Consider the following 20,765-nt stretch of genomic DNA (forward strand, 5'->3'; position numbering starts at 1 on the left):
AAAGGAAGAGCTTGGGTGCTTAAAAGTGAGAAAACGATTTTTGATAAATAAATATATCTGTCAGACCTCTGACCTGTTGCTTTAGTCTCATAAAATAAACAAGTAGTTAGCAGAGGATTTAAGTACCCATTTTGAATACATTAGGGAATACTTAAAAAACAGATCAAATTAAACACTGTTAAAGATTTCCTGGAAAACTCTCTGTGAAAGTGGAATGGAGTACTGAGAATTTGTTTGTACCGCTGATTCGAGAACATTTCAATACAGAAGTAAACAAAAAAATAGCATTTTGAATATGCAATTGTTTATGTGTGTAAGATCATTTCTGTAAAGCCACAGCCTTTCAAATCTTTTGCTTGCATTTGTCTGTGTGCAAGCTTGCCTGTTCTTTGGTCTGCTGTAATGTTTAATCATTTTCCTTATTCTTGTTAGTATGAAAGCTTTTGTTTGCCCCTTTGCAGGCAGTCTTTTCCATATTTGCATGATCTGACCTTGTTCATAAATAGCAGTTTTTACCTTTGAAAGATCTGTTTCTCTCCCTTACATGATTTTATTACTCAGATTTCAGAATCTATAACCATGTTATACAGACTACTTAATTTCAATATATATGCAAGTCTGTCACTATTCAGTTTAAAAGATTTCTCATAGTTTACTTCTCCTCACAACTAACTTTCTGGGAATTTCTCCTTCTACAAAAATGAGCTGTCCTGAATGCAACAAATAACAGTAACTTTGGTATGAATGGGATCCTTACCAAGTCGGTAACATTTTCTGTGTTGTAGCTTAACAGACCTGCTAGGTGGTTGGATTTTTTTCTGTGCATAGCCCAATTTTAGGAATATTAAAATTTCTATGTATAGTTTTTTCTCTGGCATGCTATTATCTGAAGTTCTTTCATACTCAAAACTTAAGATTTTTTTGCCAGCATTTAAGGTACACTTTTTAATTAAGAGAAATATATTCAATTAGTATTTCAAGTTACTTTTACAGTATTACTATTCAAGTCATAAAACATTCAGTAGAATACCCAAACCACATAATTCAACAGATGTCAAAAATTAAGTTTCAGTTTTACTTAAGAGTAATGCCAGCATTCATTTATTGACTCATTTTCTTTTCATTGGCAGAATCTGAAGAAGATTCAAGAAATGGACAAAGAGGCAAGTGATGAATCCAGCACAGATCTTGATGACTTAAAAAATGCTGACTGGGTAAGATAACTGAATAGTGATTCAGCATCGTTACTAGTAGTTTATGTTTCTTTATAATGCTTACCTAAAGTTGTTTGATTTATGTTCAAATCAGTGTCTGTTTTTTTTAACATATGAATTAATAGTAACTCACAACAAGTTAGAACCAAATGGAGTTTCAACCTTCCTTCGCAGACAGGTGAAACAATAGGAGTATGCAAGCATTATATTTTTTCTTTAGACTGTTTTCATGGAGAAGCTTTTGCAATTTAAAAAGACTGGACATTTAGACAGGTATCACGCTGACTGCTCTTCAGAGGGGCAGCCAGGCAGTAGGCAGAGCCACCAGCTGAGTTTCTCCAATGGTGAAAGAAAAATGTTACAAAGAAACTCTTAACAGAAAGTAGCTTGTTTTATTTTCTTGTTACTGTTCTTGCCAGTTCATAGAGGAATTCATATTCCTTAAAAGTTCTTAAAAGTATTTGATTTCAACCTCCCAGTCTTCTATCCACCACCTGTTCTTCCTCCTCTCCAGCCATTCTCGCTGCCCAGAAAATGAGAGGGAGGTGTTAGTGTGTGGTGCTCTTACAGGCAGAGCAAAAGTAAGTTGAGTACTGAGAGGACATTGCTAGACCTCAGGATTTGGAGTCCATTCCAAAATTTCTATTTGAAGAACAACTGCTGGGAAATTTTGCAAGGAAGTTCTGGGCCTAAGGGAAAAAAAGGTTCTGATTCAGTCACTGTTTTAATTCACATAGTATTAGCTATAAGTCTGGAAACTTTCCTGATGTGCTTGTAGTATACTTGAAATGGGAATATAGATGTACGGTATGAGAATTTCAAATCCTTTTTCTGTATGATCTTAGAGGGGAATATCACTTGAGGTAAGACTCTGCAGTCCTGCTGAGTTGCAACAAAATTTTGTTATGTTCTTGAAGGTTAAAAATAGGCTTATATAAAGTAAAATGGGTTTTGGTTGATGTGTTAAAAATAAAATAGTACAGCTGCACGTATTTGGTGGTGTCCTGAAAGGGAATGAACAACTTTGGTTTAATCTGAGGTGCTATTCAAGAGTAAGGTATCAAATAAAAGTTCTCTCTCTTTTCTCTTTAGGCTCGTTTTTGGGTACAAGTGATGCGAGATTTACGGAATGGTGTTAAACTTAAGAAAGTTCAAGAGCGTCAGTACAACCCGCTCCCAATAGAATATCAGCTCACACCCTATGAAATGCTGATGGATGATATTAGATCCAAACGCTATACCTTAAGGAAGGTCATGGTAAGTCAAGAGAATCACTAGAATTTGTCAAATCTGAAATGTTCTTTTCCTTTTTTATTTTCTTCTTTTCTTCTCTTTTTTTCCAAGAACCTTGAAATTATGATTTCATGTAGATAGTAATGTTCATAGTTTTTATATGGCATCTTAAATTTACGTAGTACATTGAGGGGAAAAACATGAAACCAACAGATGTTGTGTATTTTGTTTTCCATATGGCAGGCATTTAAAATTCTGAAAGACATACCTACATATCATATGCTTGAACAAATTACTTGTGTTGGTTTTATGATAACCGTAAGAGTCACATCAAAAGTTCTGTCACGCTTCCCACTGAGATATTGTTTTAGGCTTTTCTTATTGGGGAGAATATTTATCTTGAGTTACAACATAATTTTTGGAATTCCAGAATGTAAAGTGCTACCATGTTGTTACATGAGTGATACTGTGGAAAGGAAAACCTACAGTGGTTGAAAGCTTATATTACCTACTGCCTATATTACAGTGTTTGAAAACTTATGTTACCATGTTCTGTTATGAATTTTCAAGGAATATTCTATGTAAAAAATTTTAAATCTTCAATTTGTAGAAGTTGAGCTTAATTATTTTCAGCATATCCTATTGCTGCTTTCAAGTCAAGACAATATGCCAAAGCAAGCTGGAGAGTGTTGATGGGTCTCCTCCTAGATACTAATAAAGGTGCATGTAAGATTGACTTGAGGCACTCTTTTTATCAGAACCCATTTGATATTTACTGGTGTCTCCCTGTTCTTTCTTTCCTTTTGGTTTATATTGTATTCAACATTAAGATTTTATTCCTGATAAGCTAGCAACTGATCTAAAGGGCTCCTTATCCCTAGCAGGACATTTAAACCCCTTTGCAGAGGCATGTATTTGGTCAATGTCAATATTTATACCTTGCACTTAATTATCTTTGCCTGTTATTAGTTACGGTGGAAGCACTGCCTTAGAATATTCAGTGTTCAAATGTATTTGCTTTCCTGACAAAACCTCACACAACCTTTGTTAGTGAGAAAGCTGTGATTCCACCAGAAAAATTCAGCGATGGGGGTGGGGAGGGACGAGAGAGACAGAAAGCTTGTTGTTTGTTCTGTCAGAGATCATTAGAAAAAAGAATAAAGGAGCAAAAAATTGGAACAACTACATGGGGAGAAAAGAAGTGAGTTCTGTTACAAATATAAATGTCTTTTATGTATGAGATGAAAGTACTTTCCTAATCAAGATCTGGATTTAGACTATCAGATTGTATTTATTTTCTGCAGCAGATGTCACTTAAATGTTAAATCAATAGGGTAAAATACATACCCAGGTAATGATGTTATCTGTCTTTCTGCTAACAATTCAGAGAACTGTGCTAAGTGTTCCTACTACCCACTGCAAAAGAGGAACAGTCCCCTCAGGACCTTGATTACTATATGCAATCAGGACAGTAGTTTTCTTTGAATGGGAACCCCTGGGTCATACAATTTTGCTTTTGTCAGACTAGCTTTTAATTCATCTTCTGCTGAGCAAGCTCCTGCCTCTTCAGAAGAGATTTTCTTCATTATATGGTAGGTCTCGGAGGCACAGCTGCTCCTCTGCTCATACAGACTCTTGCTGTATACGAAATCCCTGCAAGCATCTATTTTTGTCCTGTTATCTTGTCTACTAGGTAGATTGTCCGAAGTGACCTCTGGGCGTAAACATGAATTGGGATTACAGTCAGCTGCAGGTACAGTACCTGTAGTGCTGTCTGTGATGCAATTGCTGGCTTAGTCTGACAACTGCTAATGACATTGTGTTAGAAAAATAACTTCTTTCTTATCAGAAATCTTAAATTCAGTAACTTGGATTCTGCTGCAGGGTCTGCTTGAAGAATGTGCAAAGCATGCACAGTAATAAGAGTGCAGCTTGACATGACATGTGTGCAGCCTGAAGGTTTCACATAGAATTACAAGTTTAGTTAGATCGCATAAATACAGCATCTTTTAGCTGACCATCATGGGTCAAAGCTGATTATATGTATTCCCATCAGAGAAAACTGTAGTGGTTCTTGAGAAGAGGAGAAAAGGACAAGAAGCCTAAATCTGAATTTTAAGGCAGCCTGGGAAAGATGGATTATGTTTCTTTCTATCAGTCAAAATGGATGTTTGGCAAAATTTTTATTGAAATCAATTTTTGCTTTAATTTTATAGGTAGTATTTTTAGACTTGGTAGCTTGTGAAAATGCATGTGCTACTAATGATAACAAGAGGTTAAGTAATTTTTTTAAGTAAATGAGATGCAACATGAAGTCTTTACTGTTTTTTTTATTAATGTAATGCTGTGTTTAAAAGAGTAGCTTGATCTGTCCCTGACTGCTCTGTACTCTGAGTACAAATTAGGAAAGGAACAGATGTTCCTATTAGGTGCATTACTTAGGAACTATTTTGGTGTTTCAGACTATCAAAAGTGTTAACAGATGCCAATAACTGGAGCTAACAGATGCCAAACTGGAGCTGTCTGTTCTCACTCGTCTTCTGTCATAGTGCAAATATTCAAAATGTTTTGAAGATGTAAAATGTCAAATTCTGGGCTTTTTTTAAATAACTGGTTTCATTAGTTTCAGTGACATTGGCATTTCTATCTCAGTACATATGAAAATAATTTCAAATTTGTCATCTCTCTATCCCTCCGATGCAAGAGTCCTTGTTTCTGTGGTTGTTGTGGGAACAAGGTTAACTTTCATCCTAGCATTTTGTAATCTTTGCATGTCTACCTGGAGAGATTTAATAGCATTTTTCTCCTGTGGAGTACTCAATCCCAAAAAGTTTAAAATTGTGAACACTGGTAGAGTCAACGCTTGGAAACAGGGAAATTTAAGAATTAAATTACTCTTACAGGCCTATTTTTTCTTTATTATGCATACGTGTTAAGCTACAGGTTTTAACTCCACATTGATTAATAATTAGCTCTCTTTCCTGCCCACCTCCCCCCCTCCAAGATGTGCACCATTCCCTATATTTCTTGAGTAGTGCTTATTGAACAGTAGCTGACAACTCTTATATTACTGATTCAATGCGTGCCTGTCAAGTACCTTTTATGTAGTATCCAAACTCAGCGTTACATTGCATAGCAGTTAAATTCTTTGTAAGTTAACGGTGCTCTTGTCTTCATATTCGAGCTCTTCACAAATACCTGTGATGCAGTGGTATTAGCTTGGCCACGTTGCAAAAGGGGAATTTAGGTATATAGGTTGAAGCTATTATTATCAAAAATATCCAGTGATTTGAATGTCTAATATGAGAATCCTGTGGCATGGCTGTTTGGGTATTTTTAACAAAAATTTATTTATTTCTTTACAGTATTTAGTATCTTACAGTACTTACATTAATTGCAATAATAGCTGTGCATGGACAGTATTTTCATAAGTGAGATTTCAGATGTTTCAAGCTGGACATAGAGAATGTGAGGAAAAGACTTTCACCAGTTTGCCCAGCTGAGCATTGTAGAGCCTGTCCTTCTCTTATGCACAGGTCTCATTTAGTTTTACTGAGTGGTATTCAGCTGCTTTAAGCAGGGGACTGTCCTTTTTCATTTTCTGCCTTCGTCACATGTTTCTGCAGAAGTTTAGGAGTCATCCTAGGTAGAGCAGTGAGCTTTACAGTTCCTAATCATGCTTTAGGGGTATTCAAAGAAGGAGCGACTCTGTGTAAGTACTATGGTTATCATGTGTTATCACAAACTTGTATCTGTAATAGATGTGCAGGAACAGCAGTGTGCAGACAGTGGCTTATGATGTGAAGTACCAAAGCACTCCATTCTTGGATGCTGCTGCTTGAGCTTGCTGTGTGATGTCAAGTACGCACTGTGTAACAACTATGTTAACAAAAGCACTCTACTGTCTGCATAATGAAAGATGGCAAATATATACCTACTTATAATACTTTAATTCACAGCAGAACTTTATCATGAGCTGTTCTGGAAATGATGTTGCATGCCCCCTCTGCCTGTTTCAGTGGTCCATGCAATCCCATTTTAAATGAAAATTTCTAGATAGTACAAAAAAGTATCAGTTTCTTTTTACCTACTATTTAGAGATGGCAGTCTCCTACTTAGTGCTGTCACCTTTTATAGTGAGACAAATAAATAGCTGAGATAATTGAATGTCAATGATAAGTGATGTAGTTTTTGTGAAAGTTATATACAATGTACTTCTTGTTTGGGATCACTATTTTTAAAGCTTGGGCTTCAGCCAAAGGTTACTAAGTACCATTTGCAGTTATTTCTTTAACTGCAAATCCATATTTATATATTAAAATGTGATGGTAGCAGGTAGTGAGTGAGTAGATGATTACATGGTAATTTTTCTGTGCTTTAGCTGTTTAGATCTCTAAATTTCTGGTTGATTTTTATAATCGTTGGTTATGCTTTCCTCACACTGCCAGTTTTAATGCATACTGCTGTACAAAAGCTGTTTTATGCACATGAAGACTTAGGATAGTTTTACAGTGTTTTGAGGTATTTATTTAAATACTAGTTTGCAGTTGGGGCCAATCTGGTATGTGAAAAAAAAAAAAGAAAGATAATTTTGTTGGTTGTTTTTTTCCCCCATGTGTATCGTGGCTGCATCTGTGCAATATATCTCTGATTTAGACTTTAATCAAGAGCCATGAATTTTAATTAATTAAAAGGAAAAGATGCATGTGAAATTGCTCATTACAGAGAGAGTTAGTTTGAGTAAAGAAATAGATCTAGTGTGGACAGAGAGGATAAAAGCTTCCCTTCAGTGTCTTTCCTGGTAGCATCTTGTTTGGGCACTGAGTACCAGAAGGTAGGTTCTGCCACCGGCGCTCCTGCTCTTGGCTTGTTGGCTGTGAAACATCCACTTGCTTTGCCATCAGCTCCCCGTCTATCCTGTGGAAAATCACTTAAGCAAATCTTGCATTTCTCCTTTTCCAATCAAGTGGGAATACTGATACTAATTATACCCTGGTGGCATTAAGTCAGGGCGTAGAGTGCCTGAGGTGAAAGGCTCAGAGCCATGTATTATTTATTTCCCATTGTCATGCAGAGGGTTGTTCCCCAAGGCTGGAACGGAGATTATCAGTTTACAAAATGGCTGTTCTGATGGTAATAACTCTCAACTTCAGCTATCAACTTTGACATCTGATGAACAGTAACCCAGGGAAGAGAGACTTCTCATTTCATTAATAATCCCGCAAAGCCTGCTGGCCTCAAAAAATTGCTCAGTCTTTAAACAGAAGAAATCAACACTGCACCACTTAAAATAATATTCTCCTCATCATAAAATGTCAAATCACTGTTTAATATAAACCTTTTCAATTTTAATTTTTCTGCACTATTTTTAGGAAGGTGATGCATGTTGCAGAGTTTAGCAGCTTGGTATTCTCTGCCAAGCTATATGAAATTCACTCTAAGGAAGCTGGTGGGGGGGGACACGACAAATAGAATTTGGACCATGTCTGGGGTAGGATACCTCCAGAAAGAGTCCCCAGGAAGGACTCGGCATCCGCTTCCTTATCGGGGAAGGGATGAAGCTTATCGGGGAGGCTGTTGTTCTACCTCAGCCTGGAAACAGGGCATGCCTGAGGTGAGCAGAGCTTTAGGGAAGCTGCATGGCATTACTGAAGTTCAATTAGGGATCATATTCAGGTGGCCTTACAGGCATTTAAACCCATTTTTCTGACTGCAGCATTCTTTCTGGTTAGCAAAAGTGCATATGATTTGACAAAGCAGAGCTGTGTCTTTACGTATATTTCCTGGCTACAGAGCTTGGATGAATAGAGTCTCCCAAAGAAAAATGAGCCAACTGACCCTTAAAAAAGAAAAAGAAAAAATAAAAAAAAAGTGCTGAAATTTGGGATGCTTGGTCTAAGAAGTATAGCGTCATGGGAATTTCTGTCAAATTGGAGGACAGGGCTGATAGCCGGCTACTGTGTAGTCATAGAAGGTACCAGAGGGATGTACGGCATAGGATGCTCTCTCATCCCTGACAGTGTGCTTGGGCACTGTGCTGTATGAAGACTGAACCTGACAGGTGGATTTTTTAAGCAAATCCATACACTTATTCCCAGCTTACAATTTCTAAATTCTTCATATGATAGGAAGATTTCCATTGCCTTCTTTTACATCCTGTACATACAGTGAATTGCTGACTCTTTCCTGTGATGTCTTGTATATGGTCTTATGTCTAACTGAGCTATCAGAGAAAGAAATGTCTGTATCTCTGGAGAAAACCAAACAAACAAGCAAAGAACCCTCACCCAGGCCCTCTTCTACAGAATTACATGATTTACAGTGAGGAAATGCACTTCCTGTACTTTCAAAGGCATGCCATGGCATTCTAGTGATTTACTTTCTAGGCATATTAACAAACTTCATTTTACACTTGAGTAATCTTTAAAGTGCAGGTGAAGAGGTAGCTATGAAATCATGCTCAGGGCTTCCCTCTCCTTCTGCTGGGATTTACACACAAGGGCTCCTCTTCATGGCCAGAGCAGCAGAGACAGGTGGTAAAGACAAAAAACCAAGGGGAACATATTTTTCATCCATTGCTACAAGCAAATAATTGGTGATTGTGCCAGCTCTAGCTTTGCTTTCTTGTCAGTGCTTGGGAGATGGTAAGGAGATCAAGAAAACTGGGGCCTTAAAGAGCATCCATATTTTCTCAGAGGCTAAGAACAGAGTATTAGAGACTGTGTAATGGTTGGCAGTGAGACATGGTTCAAATAGTTGTTCTTAAAAATGGTGTTGGCAACTTTTCCTCCAACCAAGATACAATCTTCATCTGCATTCTCCTATAGACACGATTGCAGCCTTGACGTTTGATTTCATCATTTAAAAATCCTAAGTATTGCTGATTAAAGCTGCTGCAGCTGTGGTTATTCTGCAGTTATCTGCAAAGCTGAAAAGCTGTTATCTACGTTTTTGCTTGCCTGTGCTCTGCATATGGATGGTTGCTCTGCTCAGGACTGGTGGGGTTTTACGTCTGGTGCAGGTGTCAGAACACTGCAAGCTCTGTCAGGGTTGTTGTGAGTTTTCAATTGATCTCATCATCTGCATGAATACGAATGCAAAACATGGAAATATATATTTCACTTTCTCCTTTCCAGGTCAATGGTGACATTCCACCTCGATTAAAAAAGAGTGCCCATGAAATAATCCTGGATTTCATCCGATCGCGACCTCCATTAAATCCTGTATGTAATCCAGTGGGCTTCATTCCTAACAAAAATGTGGCTTTTTAAAGCGTGTTTGTGTCCAGGGAATATGTTAAATATTACATTTTCTGACATGGGCTTTCAAAGATGTTGTCTTCTGTATATAGAACGTGGTCTCTTAAAGAACAGTGTGTAATATCTTGCACCTACCAATTAATAACTGTTATTACCAGCAGTCCTCTATCTCTCTGGGAAATCATAATGAACTGGGGAAAAATACAGTCCTCTCTCCAATTTATGTGAGTTTTACAACTGAGTGCATGTAAAATCATATCACAATATTCCACATTTTTTTCCAAAAAAGTTGAAATCTACTTTCAAGGAAGCACTGTTTTATGTAAATATGATTATCTTTATATTCCGAGGCCTCGGCAAGAAAACTGAAACCAACCCCACCACGGCCACGCAGCCTTCATGAAAGGATACTGGAGGAAATCAAGGCAGAGAGGAAGTTACGTCCAGTCTCACCTGATGAGATAAGGCGTAGCAGGCTGGGTAAGCACATTGCTAGTTTTTACCTGCAGCATCCACAGAAAACTTCCCACATAAGAAGCAGCAATATTAGCGATCTCTGTGCAGATGTCACGGCAGATAAAATTATTTTCATCCCTTCAGAAAAAGAAAGAGCCTACAGGCTTTGCTAGGGCTATGCAGTCTTTGTGCTAAGTTATATTTGAAAATAAGATACTGTATGGTTCAGCTTGATTCCCTTCAAGTTTTTAATGTATTAGATAAATTTAATGGCATTATATTGCTTGTTGCACATGACAGCTTATGTTAGATTTGCTCAGAATGGAATGTGTATTGCTTCTCTCTAGTGCAATATTCCTTGCGTATCTGCAAGCATTCTTTACGTGTCTGTTTTTAATTAATTTTATTCTCTTGGTTTCCTGTTGTTAGCATTGTCAATTTCCTTATTTTAATTTAAAATCTGCTTTTATTTTCTTTGCTGAATCTATTGCTTCTATTTTGAATTGAAATCTTTGCTTCATTTTCTAAGTTATGGAACATGTCTTTGTATATATTTTCAGTGGGCAAATAATTCACACTTGCACTACAAAGCATTTCATTTCTGCAGTGGATATTCAACAGCCCCCTATGAAATTATACAAATACTATGCTTTCCAACGATCACCAATTTGCATTAGTTCAATGGTTCTGATGACAAAAGCATGACCAATATAGTCTTACATTGTGACTTACATTTCTTTAAGAGCACAGTATTTTTCTGTATCGAAAAACTGAGCTACCTGGATTTTTGAAGAGCAAAAGTGGCATCTTATGACTAAAAAGCATGAAATAATCCACGTATGTACTCCCTGTCACTGCTTTTTGGAAAATATTTGTGCTTGCCACATGTGCTTAAAGGCACTGGTCCAGATTCAAGTGGGTTGTGACAACCCATTGTCTCCAGAGAAAAACAATTTCATCAGTCTTGCTTTGTTGCATTGTTTTTGAAGTGCTCAGTAGAGTTTGGTGAATGCTTGGGTGCATTTTTAAAAGCATGATGTTTTGAATGTTGTTTCTTTGGGCCTTCCAGTTTCTGGTTTGGATTCAGTTTCTGCTTGCTATATCAGTTAATGTTTCTAGTAGGCCTAGATATTTTTCCAAATATAGGAAGCTTGTAAAAACATGGAACGATTCCTTACTTTTCTTTCAAACATTCAATATCAGTATTCTAGATGTTGTCTGTCTGGAAACTATCATGTCCTCACAGGGGCAGCAAATTTGATCTAATAGATCTTTAAAATTTCTAACTGATATAAATGACATCAAACCCGTTTAGTAAACAGTTTCTAAAAACAATGTTACATTTTGGAGTATTACTGGTTAGGGCTTCCTGGGCTGATTTCAGGGCATGGCCTCCAATGAGGGATACCTGTCTTCCACCAATTCTTCATTTTTTGTCAAAGAATAAAATTTTTGAGTTTTGGAACTGTGGTAATTCCCCTTCAGTCCATTGAACTGTTTGGATTAAATGTCATATTACTGGAGGTGTAAAAGGGGATGCATGCAAGTTTTATTTCCCAAGTATTTATTTGCTGCTGGCATGAAGAAGAAAAAAGAGGAAAGACCTTGAAGATAATTTTTTCTTATGTTGAAATATGAGGTTTTGTTCTTTCTCACATTAAAATGATCGTTATGTCCAAAGTTCCTTTTAGAATAAAATGTGTTTATGCAGAATTGAGACTGGAGTAATGGTAGTGACCTTCAGTATGGCACAAATAGATCTGCCATATAGTTTAGATGACCACTGAATGTAATTTAGTATAACAACATGTAAGGTAATGGGATTTAAGGATTATAAATCTAAGTAGAAACACCATGTGGGACACTTGCACCATCTGGACAGAAATATTTGTTGCTATTAAAAAGAAAAAAAGAGCATTAGAGTGCAATATTTGGGAATATAAGGTACATTACACATGTCCCAGAGTTATTCCTTGTTGCTCAGTTTATAGCAGTCAAGAGCACAACTACACTTGACTATTGGGTTGAGGGGGGCTGTACTCTTGCAGTTCCTCCTCTGTGATATGGGTGGACCTATGGCATGCGTTTGCCAGCAGCCACAGGCTTTGTCCCTCTGCCCTGCGCAACACATGCGTACAGGTAAGATCTTCTCTGCACTGAGCTGCCACTGAGAAAAGCCAGCCTGTGGCTGGCCGCTCTCAATCTAAAACTTCTTTGGAAATGGTAATTTAATCTTGGTAGCTGTTCTCACAAAGGGAGAGGTCTGAGTAGAGGAATTGGAGTGAGCTTTCAAATGACCTCATAAAATCATCAGAGTAAGGTATCGAGACAAACACAGCCTTGAGGTACATATCCTTTTAATTAAAAAAAGCATGGATTTGTGACTCAAGCAAGTTGAGCTAATGGAACTTGGAGAAAACTTTATTTCATGTACATGTTTTATCAAGCTTCAGTTAGGACTCAGCATTAGGTGGTAAACACCCTTATGCTTTAAAATGCATTTGCCCTTATGGCTAAGTTTGGACAGGGATTTAGATACTGTTTCTGTAGCTGTTACCTGTAGCTGATGTAGTCTAGTTAATGAACTACAGGAAAAATACCCTGATTCCCAAATTTGGCTCTGAATTTTCAGTAGGAACACCTACTGCGTTCACCACATAGATTTATTCTTATGAGCAAAACTTGTCCCAGCACAACCTTTTTGAAACATCTTTTAATTCAGTGGTATGCCTGGCTGACAGGCCCTTTCATACCAGCTTGCACATTTATCACCTATCAAGTAAAACAGATAAGCTGATGTCAGTTTTGATGTGTTCTTGTACATTCTTGTCTCTGGGCTTGGCCTGCTTATTTGGATTAGTGCATTGAAATTTTATTTTCAGTTGAGAAACATTTTGAGTGCCTACTCCCTGAATTACACTGGTTATTTGGAAATACAGAAAAGTCTTTCCAGAAATAAAGAACATCTGACCACTTTTTTATCTAGGAATAAAATGGTTAGAGGCCCAGAAAGAAGAGGATAATATTATGGCTACATTTTAAAGGCTAAGTCCACCTCAGGTTCTTGAAAAGAACAAGAATTAGCACAAATCACACTCTGTTCAGCCTTTTTTCCCATCCTCTTCAAGGAAACTACTGCTCGAGCTTAGCTTGAGTGTCTCTCTTTATTAGTTTAATTATAATCATTGGAGATTATGCTTAAAAAAATTAGAAATACCTTTATTTCAGGTCACTGAAACTTGTGTGAAATGTGGCTTTGTACTTTCAAATTTTTTTCAGCTCTTTCTCTCCTCTCTCTCCCTTTCCCTCTTCTCTTTCTCTCTTTCATTTTAATTGAAAATATTCCATTTTTAAGGTACTTGCCTCTTGTTTTGATATTTGATTTATTGAATTCCAAAAATCTCATTCTACAACTATACAAATATATTTATAATTGCTCTGTTTGCAAGTCTCATTTATGCTACTATGAGCTTTACTACAGTAAAGCAGTAGTATGTCTGACACATTTTGGATTTAGGCAACAGAATCCAAAATGTCTCAAGTGGAGTTAATCTTTGTTTTCATTACCCCTCTGCTTTTCTAATAGCTGAATCGTTCTCTTTTTGTTGTTTTTGTTTCTTTTTTACAGCAATGCGGCCACTTAGCATGTCTTACAGTTTTGACTTGTCAGGTAAAAGGTGCAACAACACCTGACGTGGTTATTGTGTTTATTGTGAAATTTGTTCCATCTGTTTGTTGAATTCCCATTTAAGAAAGAAACTTGAAGGGATTCTTCCAAGATATGGTCAGTGAAAATAAAAATTAAGATAAATTACTTATTAATACCTGCATTTCCCTTGCCACAAAGGGATGCCTAGGAATAGGAAACAACTGTATTTTACCTGAAATAGAGTGCTGGAATTCTATTTAAATAAATAACCAAAATAAGGTGGCCCAGAGCTATTCCAAACTCTAAAAAGCATTGCAGAATACAGTGTCACCTTCAAGTCTGATTTACTTATTTATTAATCTGACCTTTGTGTCTTTACTTTTTGACTAGACCATCTTTTGCAGTACTTAATTTCTCATGAGGATCCAAAAACTAGTTTAGAACTTGTCTGCCTTTCTAGATTTAATGAAATATACCTATGAATACTAATCTAGAAAAGAACTGTCAATTCTACTGAAGTGTCTTTACAGTAAATGCTTTGTGAGTCATGAAATCAAAGACATTCACTCCAAAGAAGCTAAACCTTCTTTCTTTACTGGTTAGCAAAAGAAGTTGCTACGGTTTGCTGGTAATAGCTGATAGAGAGGATTCGATAGCTGATCCTTCATCAACTATCTAATATCAAATTTAAAGGTTCCTCTTGGTGGGCCATTAGGACGTGCAGTAACTGTATGAACATGTTTTACTTCAGAGACAGCAATGTCAGAGAGAGTTTGTGCCTATTAGCCAAGAAATAAATTCATTCCTCCTTCATTGTGCACTGACTTTCCAGGATGCTCAGGCCCAAAGACTCCATCATTGAGGTTGGAAATATTCTACATTAGCCTTGAAGGTTTGTCCGCTGAGGACAAACTCTTATGCTAGCTCTTACCTAATTTCCCCAAGATGATTCCTGAGAAAAACAGTCTCCAAATAAATCCATGCTCTCATTTTGTGAAGAAGCAGCAGCAGCTGTACCCTCTCCCCTTCCTTCCAGTTGCATGTAGAAACATCTCATCTGGGACTTTTGCAGTGTTTTCGTCCTCTGTTTCTCCATACACCCTTTAACCTCATGTGGTTATTTTCCCACAGAAGGCATAATCTGACTGAAATGCTAGCGTATTGTGAACTAGAAAGACCATAGAGAAGTTATCTGGACCGTAATATAAAAAAATACAATAGTTTTGTAATATGGGAGCGAAGTTCACAAGTGACCTGTCTATGAATGTGGCTTCATGTTCTGGCTGAGCCAAGTAAACAGCTTGCCACTGTCAAGAGGCGAGGAGGGGCTCTCGCTGCTCCCTCTCCTCCCCAAGCTCCCCTCCAAGCGTGTGATTTCCCCTCCTCCTCTGTGCCAGTCCTGCTCATTTATTCACAAGATGACCTCTGTAAACTCATGTAACCCAGGAACAAATACTTTTATTTTTTTACCAGGTTGGTTTTCGGCTCTTTTAGTGATTTAAACCTGCTTACTATCTGATCAGGTGATCAGAGAGCTGGCCGAGGGCAGATGAGGAGCATGGGTGGATGGGAGGAAGGAACAGGCTCTCCCCATCAGAGGCGGTGGCAAGCTGTTAATCCAGCTCAAGCCCTTTTGTGAAACCTTACACTCATGGTGTATTGTACAGCTACTACGGCTGTCTGGTGGGACTCGAATTATGTATGTACTTGGTATCATGTTTTACTCCACTGAAAGCTGAAGGGTCCTCAGGGGGTCAGAGAATAGCATAAACAGGCAAACTTCAGTTTTCACAAAGTATTGCTGCTTTCAGATATGCCAAAAGTTCCTTCAGTTTTACGACTATAAAACTGAATGTGCCAGTGACCAACAAAAGGGAAGTGTTCAGATCTGTCCTTCTACATGTGTCTGTCTGCTTCTCCTTTTGCCTTTTATTTCTAAGAATCTTGAGACATCCTCATTTGTTTAAATCCAAACCATATTTTGTAAAAGCTCCCTTCATAATCCATTAATTCATTGCCATAGTGTTTTTATTTTAAAGAAGTAGCTTCAAAGCAATCTATACTGTACTTGGATTTGCCCTTTTTGACTGACCACCGAAGAACTCTTCCTGTTTTCTTTATCCATCTTCCAAATGTGATTGGTTTTGTTTTTTCAAGTCATGTGGTTCTCAGCAGGTAGTATCATCTAGTGTGACTGAGTGATCTGATAAATTGTCTTTAGAAGGAAATTCAGGATGATTAAAGCATTCCAGTTAGGTAGATGTGAGACACCAGATGAGCAGTACAAATGAATTAGATGGGTTGGGATGTCGATAGTAAGCAGATAAGCGGTAGTTTTGAATGTTGTTGCTTTGTGTGCTTTTACTTTTTTCATTATTTTGGAGGCGGGGAAGCTATACTGCGCTTCCATTCTGTGATCACTGTTTCCGCATACTTGCTTTTTCACTGCTTGCTTTGCTCTCTGCTTGATGGAATTGCTGTCATGAAAAAAACACAAACCAGCTGAAAAACAGAAGTCTTTCCTACTAAGTGCTAAAGGACAGGTGCCGGCTTTTATTATGCTTGCTGTCTGTGACTGGGGTGATGCAGACCAATTCTGAGAAGACTTTTGCTGGCACCGAGCCGGTGTAGTTGGTATGTCACACAGCCTGGCTCCACACATCTCCCTGCTGTCGTCATCCTGAAGAGGAGAGGAGGGGCGCCTGGGACCTCCTTGTACCCTGCGGTTTCCTACTGGTAGAATAGAAGGAGCAAGTGGTAGCCACCTGTAATGAGAGTAATCTGAGAGGTACTCAGATATCCATTAGGGACCAGGGCAGTCATTGCCCACTTCCTCTAATAGCAAAATAGCTTAAAAGCAGCTTCGCTTCTATGCACTGCGTTGAATGCAGCTCATAAGACCAGTCTTCCCGCTCTTAACACTCATGTTCTTACCTCAAAGCCGTATGCATGGCTGCTTTGAAGTTATTACTTCAGAAACAGTATGTAATTGGGGGAGGGGGGGGATGAAGGGGGGGAACTGGGCAGGGAGAAGAAGAAAAAGGAAACTGAAGCATTTAAACCCAAACTTCACAGGGATTGTTCCTGTTGTTCCCAACCCTGTGAGGTGATGTGTATCACTCATGGCTTTACATGATCTGTGCCTCAGACCAGTGTGAGGAAGGAACTCCACCAGGTCCTGGTAATCTCTTAATTTAGATAACACAGTAATAAATGTGATGCAAACACCAGCAAAAGGCTGGCAGTTTGGTATACTGATTTATTAGTTCTCAGGTTTGACTGCAACATCTAAGTCCATTGAAAGGAACAGCGCATCTCTGTTACCATTATTCATTATATAATCTTTCCCAGTATATTATCATCATCGTAACTAGCAAAAGGTAAATGTGTATTAATTCTGCAAATCCATTTTAGCCTTCTTTTAAACTCAGTGTAAAAATGATAGGATTGAGGAGTGCGTTTGCTGTATAGAACAAAATTCAGGTTTCTGTTGTCATTATTTGCCAAAGAGAGCTGGTTGGGAGGCAGACGGCATATGGTTACATGACTGCTGTGGTTTGCATGTAATCTGTGGTCTGCTTAATTCCTTGTTTCATAAGAGACGTAATCTTACATGTAAATAAAGGCGCATTTCATATTATCCTAGGGTGGGTTTTTTTTGTCTCCCCCTTCTTAAGGCTAGTCAGGGAAGGCCAACACAAAGATCAAGTAATTATATCAAGACCTTCTCTTCTTTCATTTGCCTGTTGTAATAATAGCTTAGAAACTCAAAATAAACCGAATATATTCATCCAATTTGCAGGTACTGTTCATTGTACTTGCTGCCTGAAAACATGGAGAAATGACACTATCCCAGTGTGTTTGACTCTCTAATAAAATCTTAACCCTAGGCTGTTACTCACACAAGCCTTTTTTTAATATCATTTGAATCATCTTCAAAACATTTAGATGTTCTATGAAACTAGAGATTGTGAAACTATTATCCATTAAAAAAATAATAAATTTAGGTTTCTGTTTCAAAGAATGTCCATTAATTTCTTCTGTCGTATTCATTTTTATAAGCATTAGTCTATTGGTTGTTTCTGACATGTTTGTCCTGATTAATTTTATCTTGTTTATGATGATGTACGATTATTTGCCACATGGTAATGTTTCTGTTGTCTGAGTACATCACTGAAATAGCTTAAGCACAGAAATAATTTTTTGGTCTGTATCTGCTAACAAATTCTTTTTTTAATTTTGGAACAAGTTATTTTTGTTGAAATCTGTTTGCTGAAACTGTAAAATTTCATGATACTTACCTTCAATTATGATAATCCATTTATTCATATATATCCAGTACTGTAAGTGCAGGAATGTTAAACTGAACTTGAGCACTATTGACAAAACAGATTTTATAGATTGAATGGTTTTCTAATTTTACTTTTTTTTGGTTTTTATTCTTTAGTGCTTGCAAGTTGTAAAAACACTCCTTGGTTTTTTTTTTTTTCTTTAGAGGAAAGAATGGTGATAAATGACATTTCCTATTGAAGAGCCCTTCAAAACAAATACTATGTTGGATTGTCTTCTTGATTCACCTAGAACTTCTCTGGTGTTTCAAGAAGACTTAAAAGCCAACATATGAACAACTTATACATGTGTGAATTTAAATAACAACTGCTTTAGGCTTTGTAGATAGTGACTGGCTGCATAAATTACCTCCAAAATGGATCAGAAATTTCCATTTCTGGGGCCTAAAGAAATTGGGCCTGAATTCTTAGAAAACAGACAAAAAAACCCCCTAAGCGAACAAAACCAACAACAACTAAAAAAAAAACCCAAACCAAAAAACCCCAAACCAACAGAAAACAATTTATGATGTACCCTGGATACCCATTTCATCACCTCCCATACTGCTGGAGGATGTCTGGTGGATGTTCCCTCCTCTTTCCTTTCCCCAGACCTATTGTGCGTTTTATTTTTTTGGAAGGAGGGCAATACTGTTGGCCTTCCCATCATTTATTCTCCCAGTGAGTTCAACAGTACTTACAGGCCATTCTTCACCCTCCCTACCATCAGGCAGGGGAGTCACCACGCAGGAAGTTTTTGGGAGAAGGGACACCACCTTTGGCTGTTGTGTTGGTGGTGCTGGGGCTGCTTCATTGGACAGTCTGTTCAGGAACCGCCCTGTGCAATCAAAAGACAAATCAAAGGTTTTTGTCTTGCTCATTTGGGAAACCCTGAGCTTCTTCAATCAACTGCATGCCAGCTAATTATGAGGTCTCAAGAAGTGGTATTGGCAGCAGGGAGGTGAGGCAGTTCGGTTTTTGTTTTCCTGCTGTCGCTTTCTGGGATTGTGTTGAGCGGCTGTTAGAGCAGGAATGCATTTGATGTGGAGGACGCCCATGCTGTACTCGCAAAAATCTAGGAGGAAAAAAAAAAACCATGACCTATAAGACATAGTGCTAGTCAGGACACCCATCAGCAAAGCCTTTGAAGATAGGAACTAAGGGTTAGAGAGTCTAAGTCTTTGATTGCAACTCTTTGTAGGGAGGACCTGAAGGCAGTAATAACACTGTAGTACACAGATTCATAGGCTTGGAATGTCACCATGACTTTAATAGTCCAAATAATCGCCTTTTCGTATACGCCCAGTTGAAGGTATGATCTATAGAGGAACTATAATACATCCCCTGTCCTTTCTAGCTCAGTTTCCAGCATTTAACAGTAATCTAATTAATTCTTTAAAATATATATTGATTTAACTTTTTCCTCTTCTTATTCCTTTTCAATAGCTGCTTCAGTGAGAATCTTGTAAAACAGACCTACTGCTGCAACTGAGGCTTTGTAGCCTAGACTGTGTAGTTTTAACTTACCTAGTGCAAGAACAGCTTTTATCGATGCAAATTGTGTTGTTGCAGCAGTGACCGTGTCTGTTTATATGAGGGCAACTATGTAAGTAACTCCAAATGATGTGTGAGTACTTACATTGTTGGCACTGGGAATATCTGGGTGATATCATTTCTCTGTCATAGTCCTCCCAGTAACCTAAGGTACGAGTCATTTGACCTTCTGTGCCTCTTTTCACCATGTGTAAAAATTGGAATAACAACTCATCATTACCCTAGCCTGAAAATACCTGGAGGTACTTTGTTATTATAAGACTAGAGAAGGAGTCCTATAATTACATGTGTAGAAAAACACATTTGTAGAAAGACCAGATGCTTAGGCATACATGCAAATAGGAGATTAAAAGCATCTCTTCCTTCTCCCTCCAACATAATTTTCTCAGATTGGAATACTGCACTTTGTACTTTTACAGGGATAAAACTGATTTATCAGACCAAACTCTAAGCTCTCCTAAAATATCAAAGCCTAGGTCATTATCTTAATGTCTAAACTAAGCTAGGCTAAGCACAGCAGACCCAATGCTTACGTTATCCAAGATGCATCTTCATTGCACGCTGGCAGAAATCCCAAGTAATTTACTCAGTGGAGTTACATCCTTGTAAAACTCATGTAGATGAAAATAGAGCTGAAGCCTCATGTTTCTGCTGTTACATGAAGATTTGACATCACAGACATTTTTAATACAAATAACCATGCAAGCCTAAGAATTGTGCATATTTTTGATGAATGCTAGTTATTTAGCTCATTTTCATTCCTTTTCTGTATACTGCAGAATAAAGTGTAATTCTGTCCTCACAGGAAAAACAAGGTTTTTCCTCCACGCTAAACTCCACGCTAAACCTCTAATTTCTGTGTGGCGTTGTCTTCAGATTCACTGGAAACCCACTTGCCCAGATACGGTTGTGCATTCTTCTGATACTTGTTATATAGTTAATTATAGACTATAAGTTGAAGGAAGAATATTTTCAGGTTTAACACAAGATTTTTTTTTTTAAAGTTGATTGGTGTTGGTCTGAGGTTGGTTTTTAGTATGTGCACAGCTGCTTTTTCCACTGCTTTCATTCT

The 20,765-nt window shown here is 37.7% G+C and overlaps 1 protein-coding gene across 1 annotated transcript in view; it reads left to right on the forward strand.

Moving 5' to 3' along the window:
* The window catches only part of SPIRE1 (spire type actin nucleation factor 1), a 133,970-nt gene that overhangs the window by 92,192 nt on the left and 21,013 nt on the right, over positions 1–20,765 (forward strand). Inside the window, exons 5-8 of the mRNA XM_075494332.1 lie at positions 1,131–1,214; positions 2,307–2,471; positions 9,584–9,670; positions 10,057–10,186. Of these exons, the coding sequence (XP_075350447.1) occupies positions 1,131–1,214; positions 2,307–2,471; positions 9,584–9,670; positions 10,057–10,186 (466 nt within the window). The remainder of the gene's footprint in view (positions 1–1,130; positions 1,215–2,306; positions 2,472–9,583; positions 9,671–10,056; positions 10,187–20,765) is intronic.

The sequence above is a fragment of the Mycteria americana genome, chromosome 2 (assembly GCF_035582795.1).
Source record: "Mycteria americana isolate JAX WOST 10 ecotype Jacksonville Zoo and Gardens chromosome 2, USCA_MyAme_1.0, whole genome shotgun sequence".
Lineage (NCBI taxonomy): Eukaryota > Metazoa > Chordata > Aves > Ciconiiformes > Ciconiidae > Mycteria > Mycteria americana.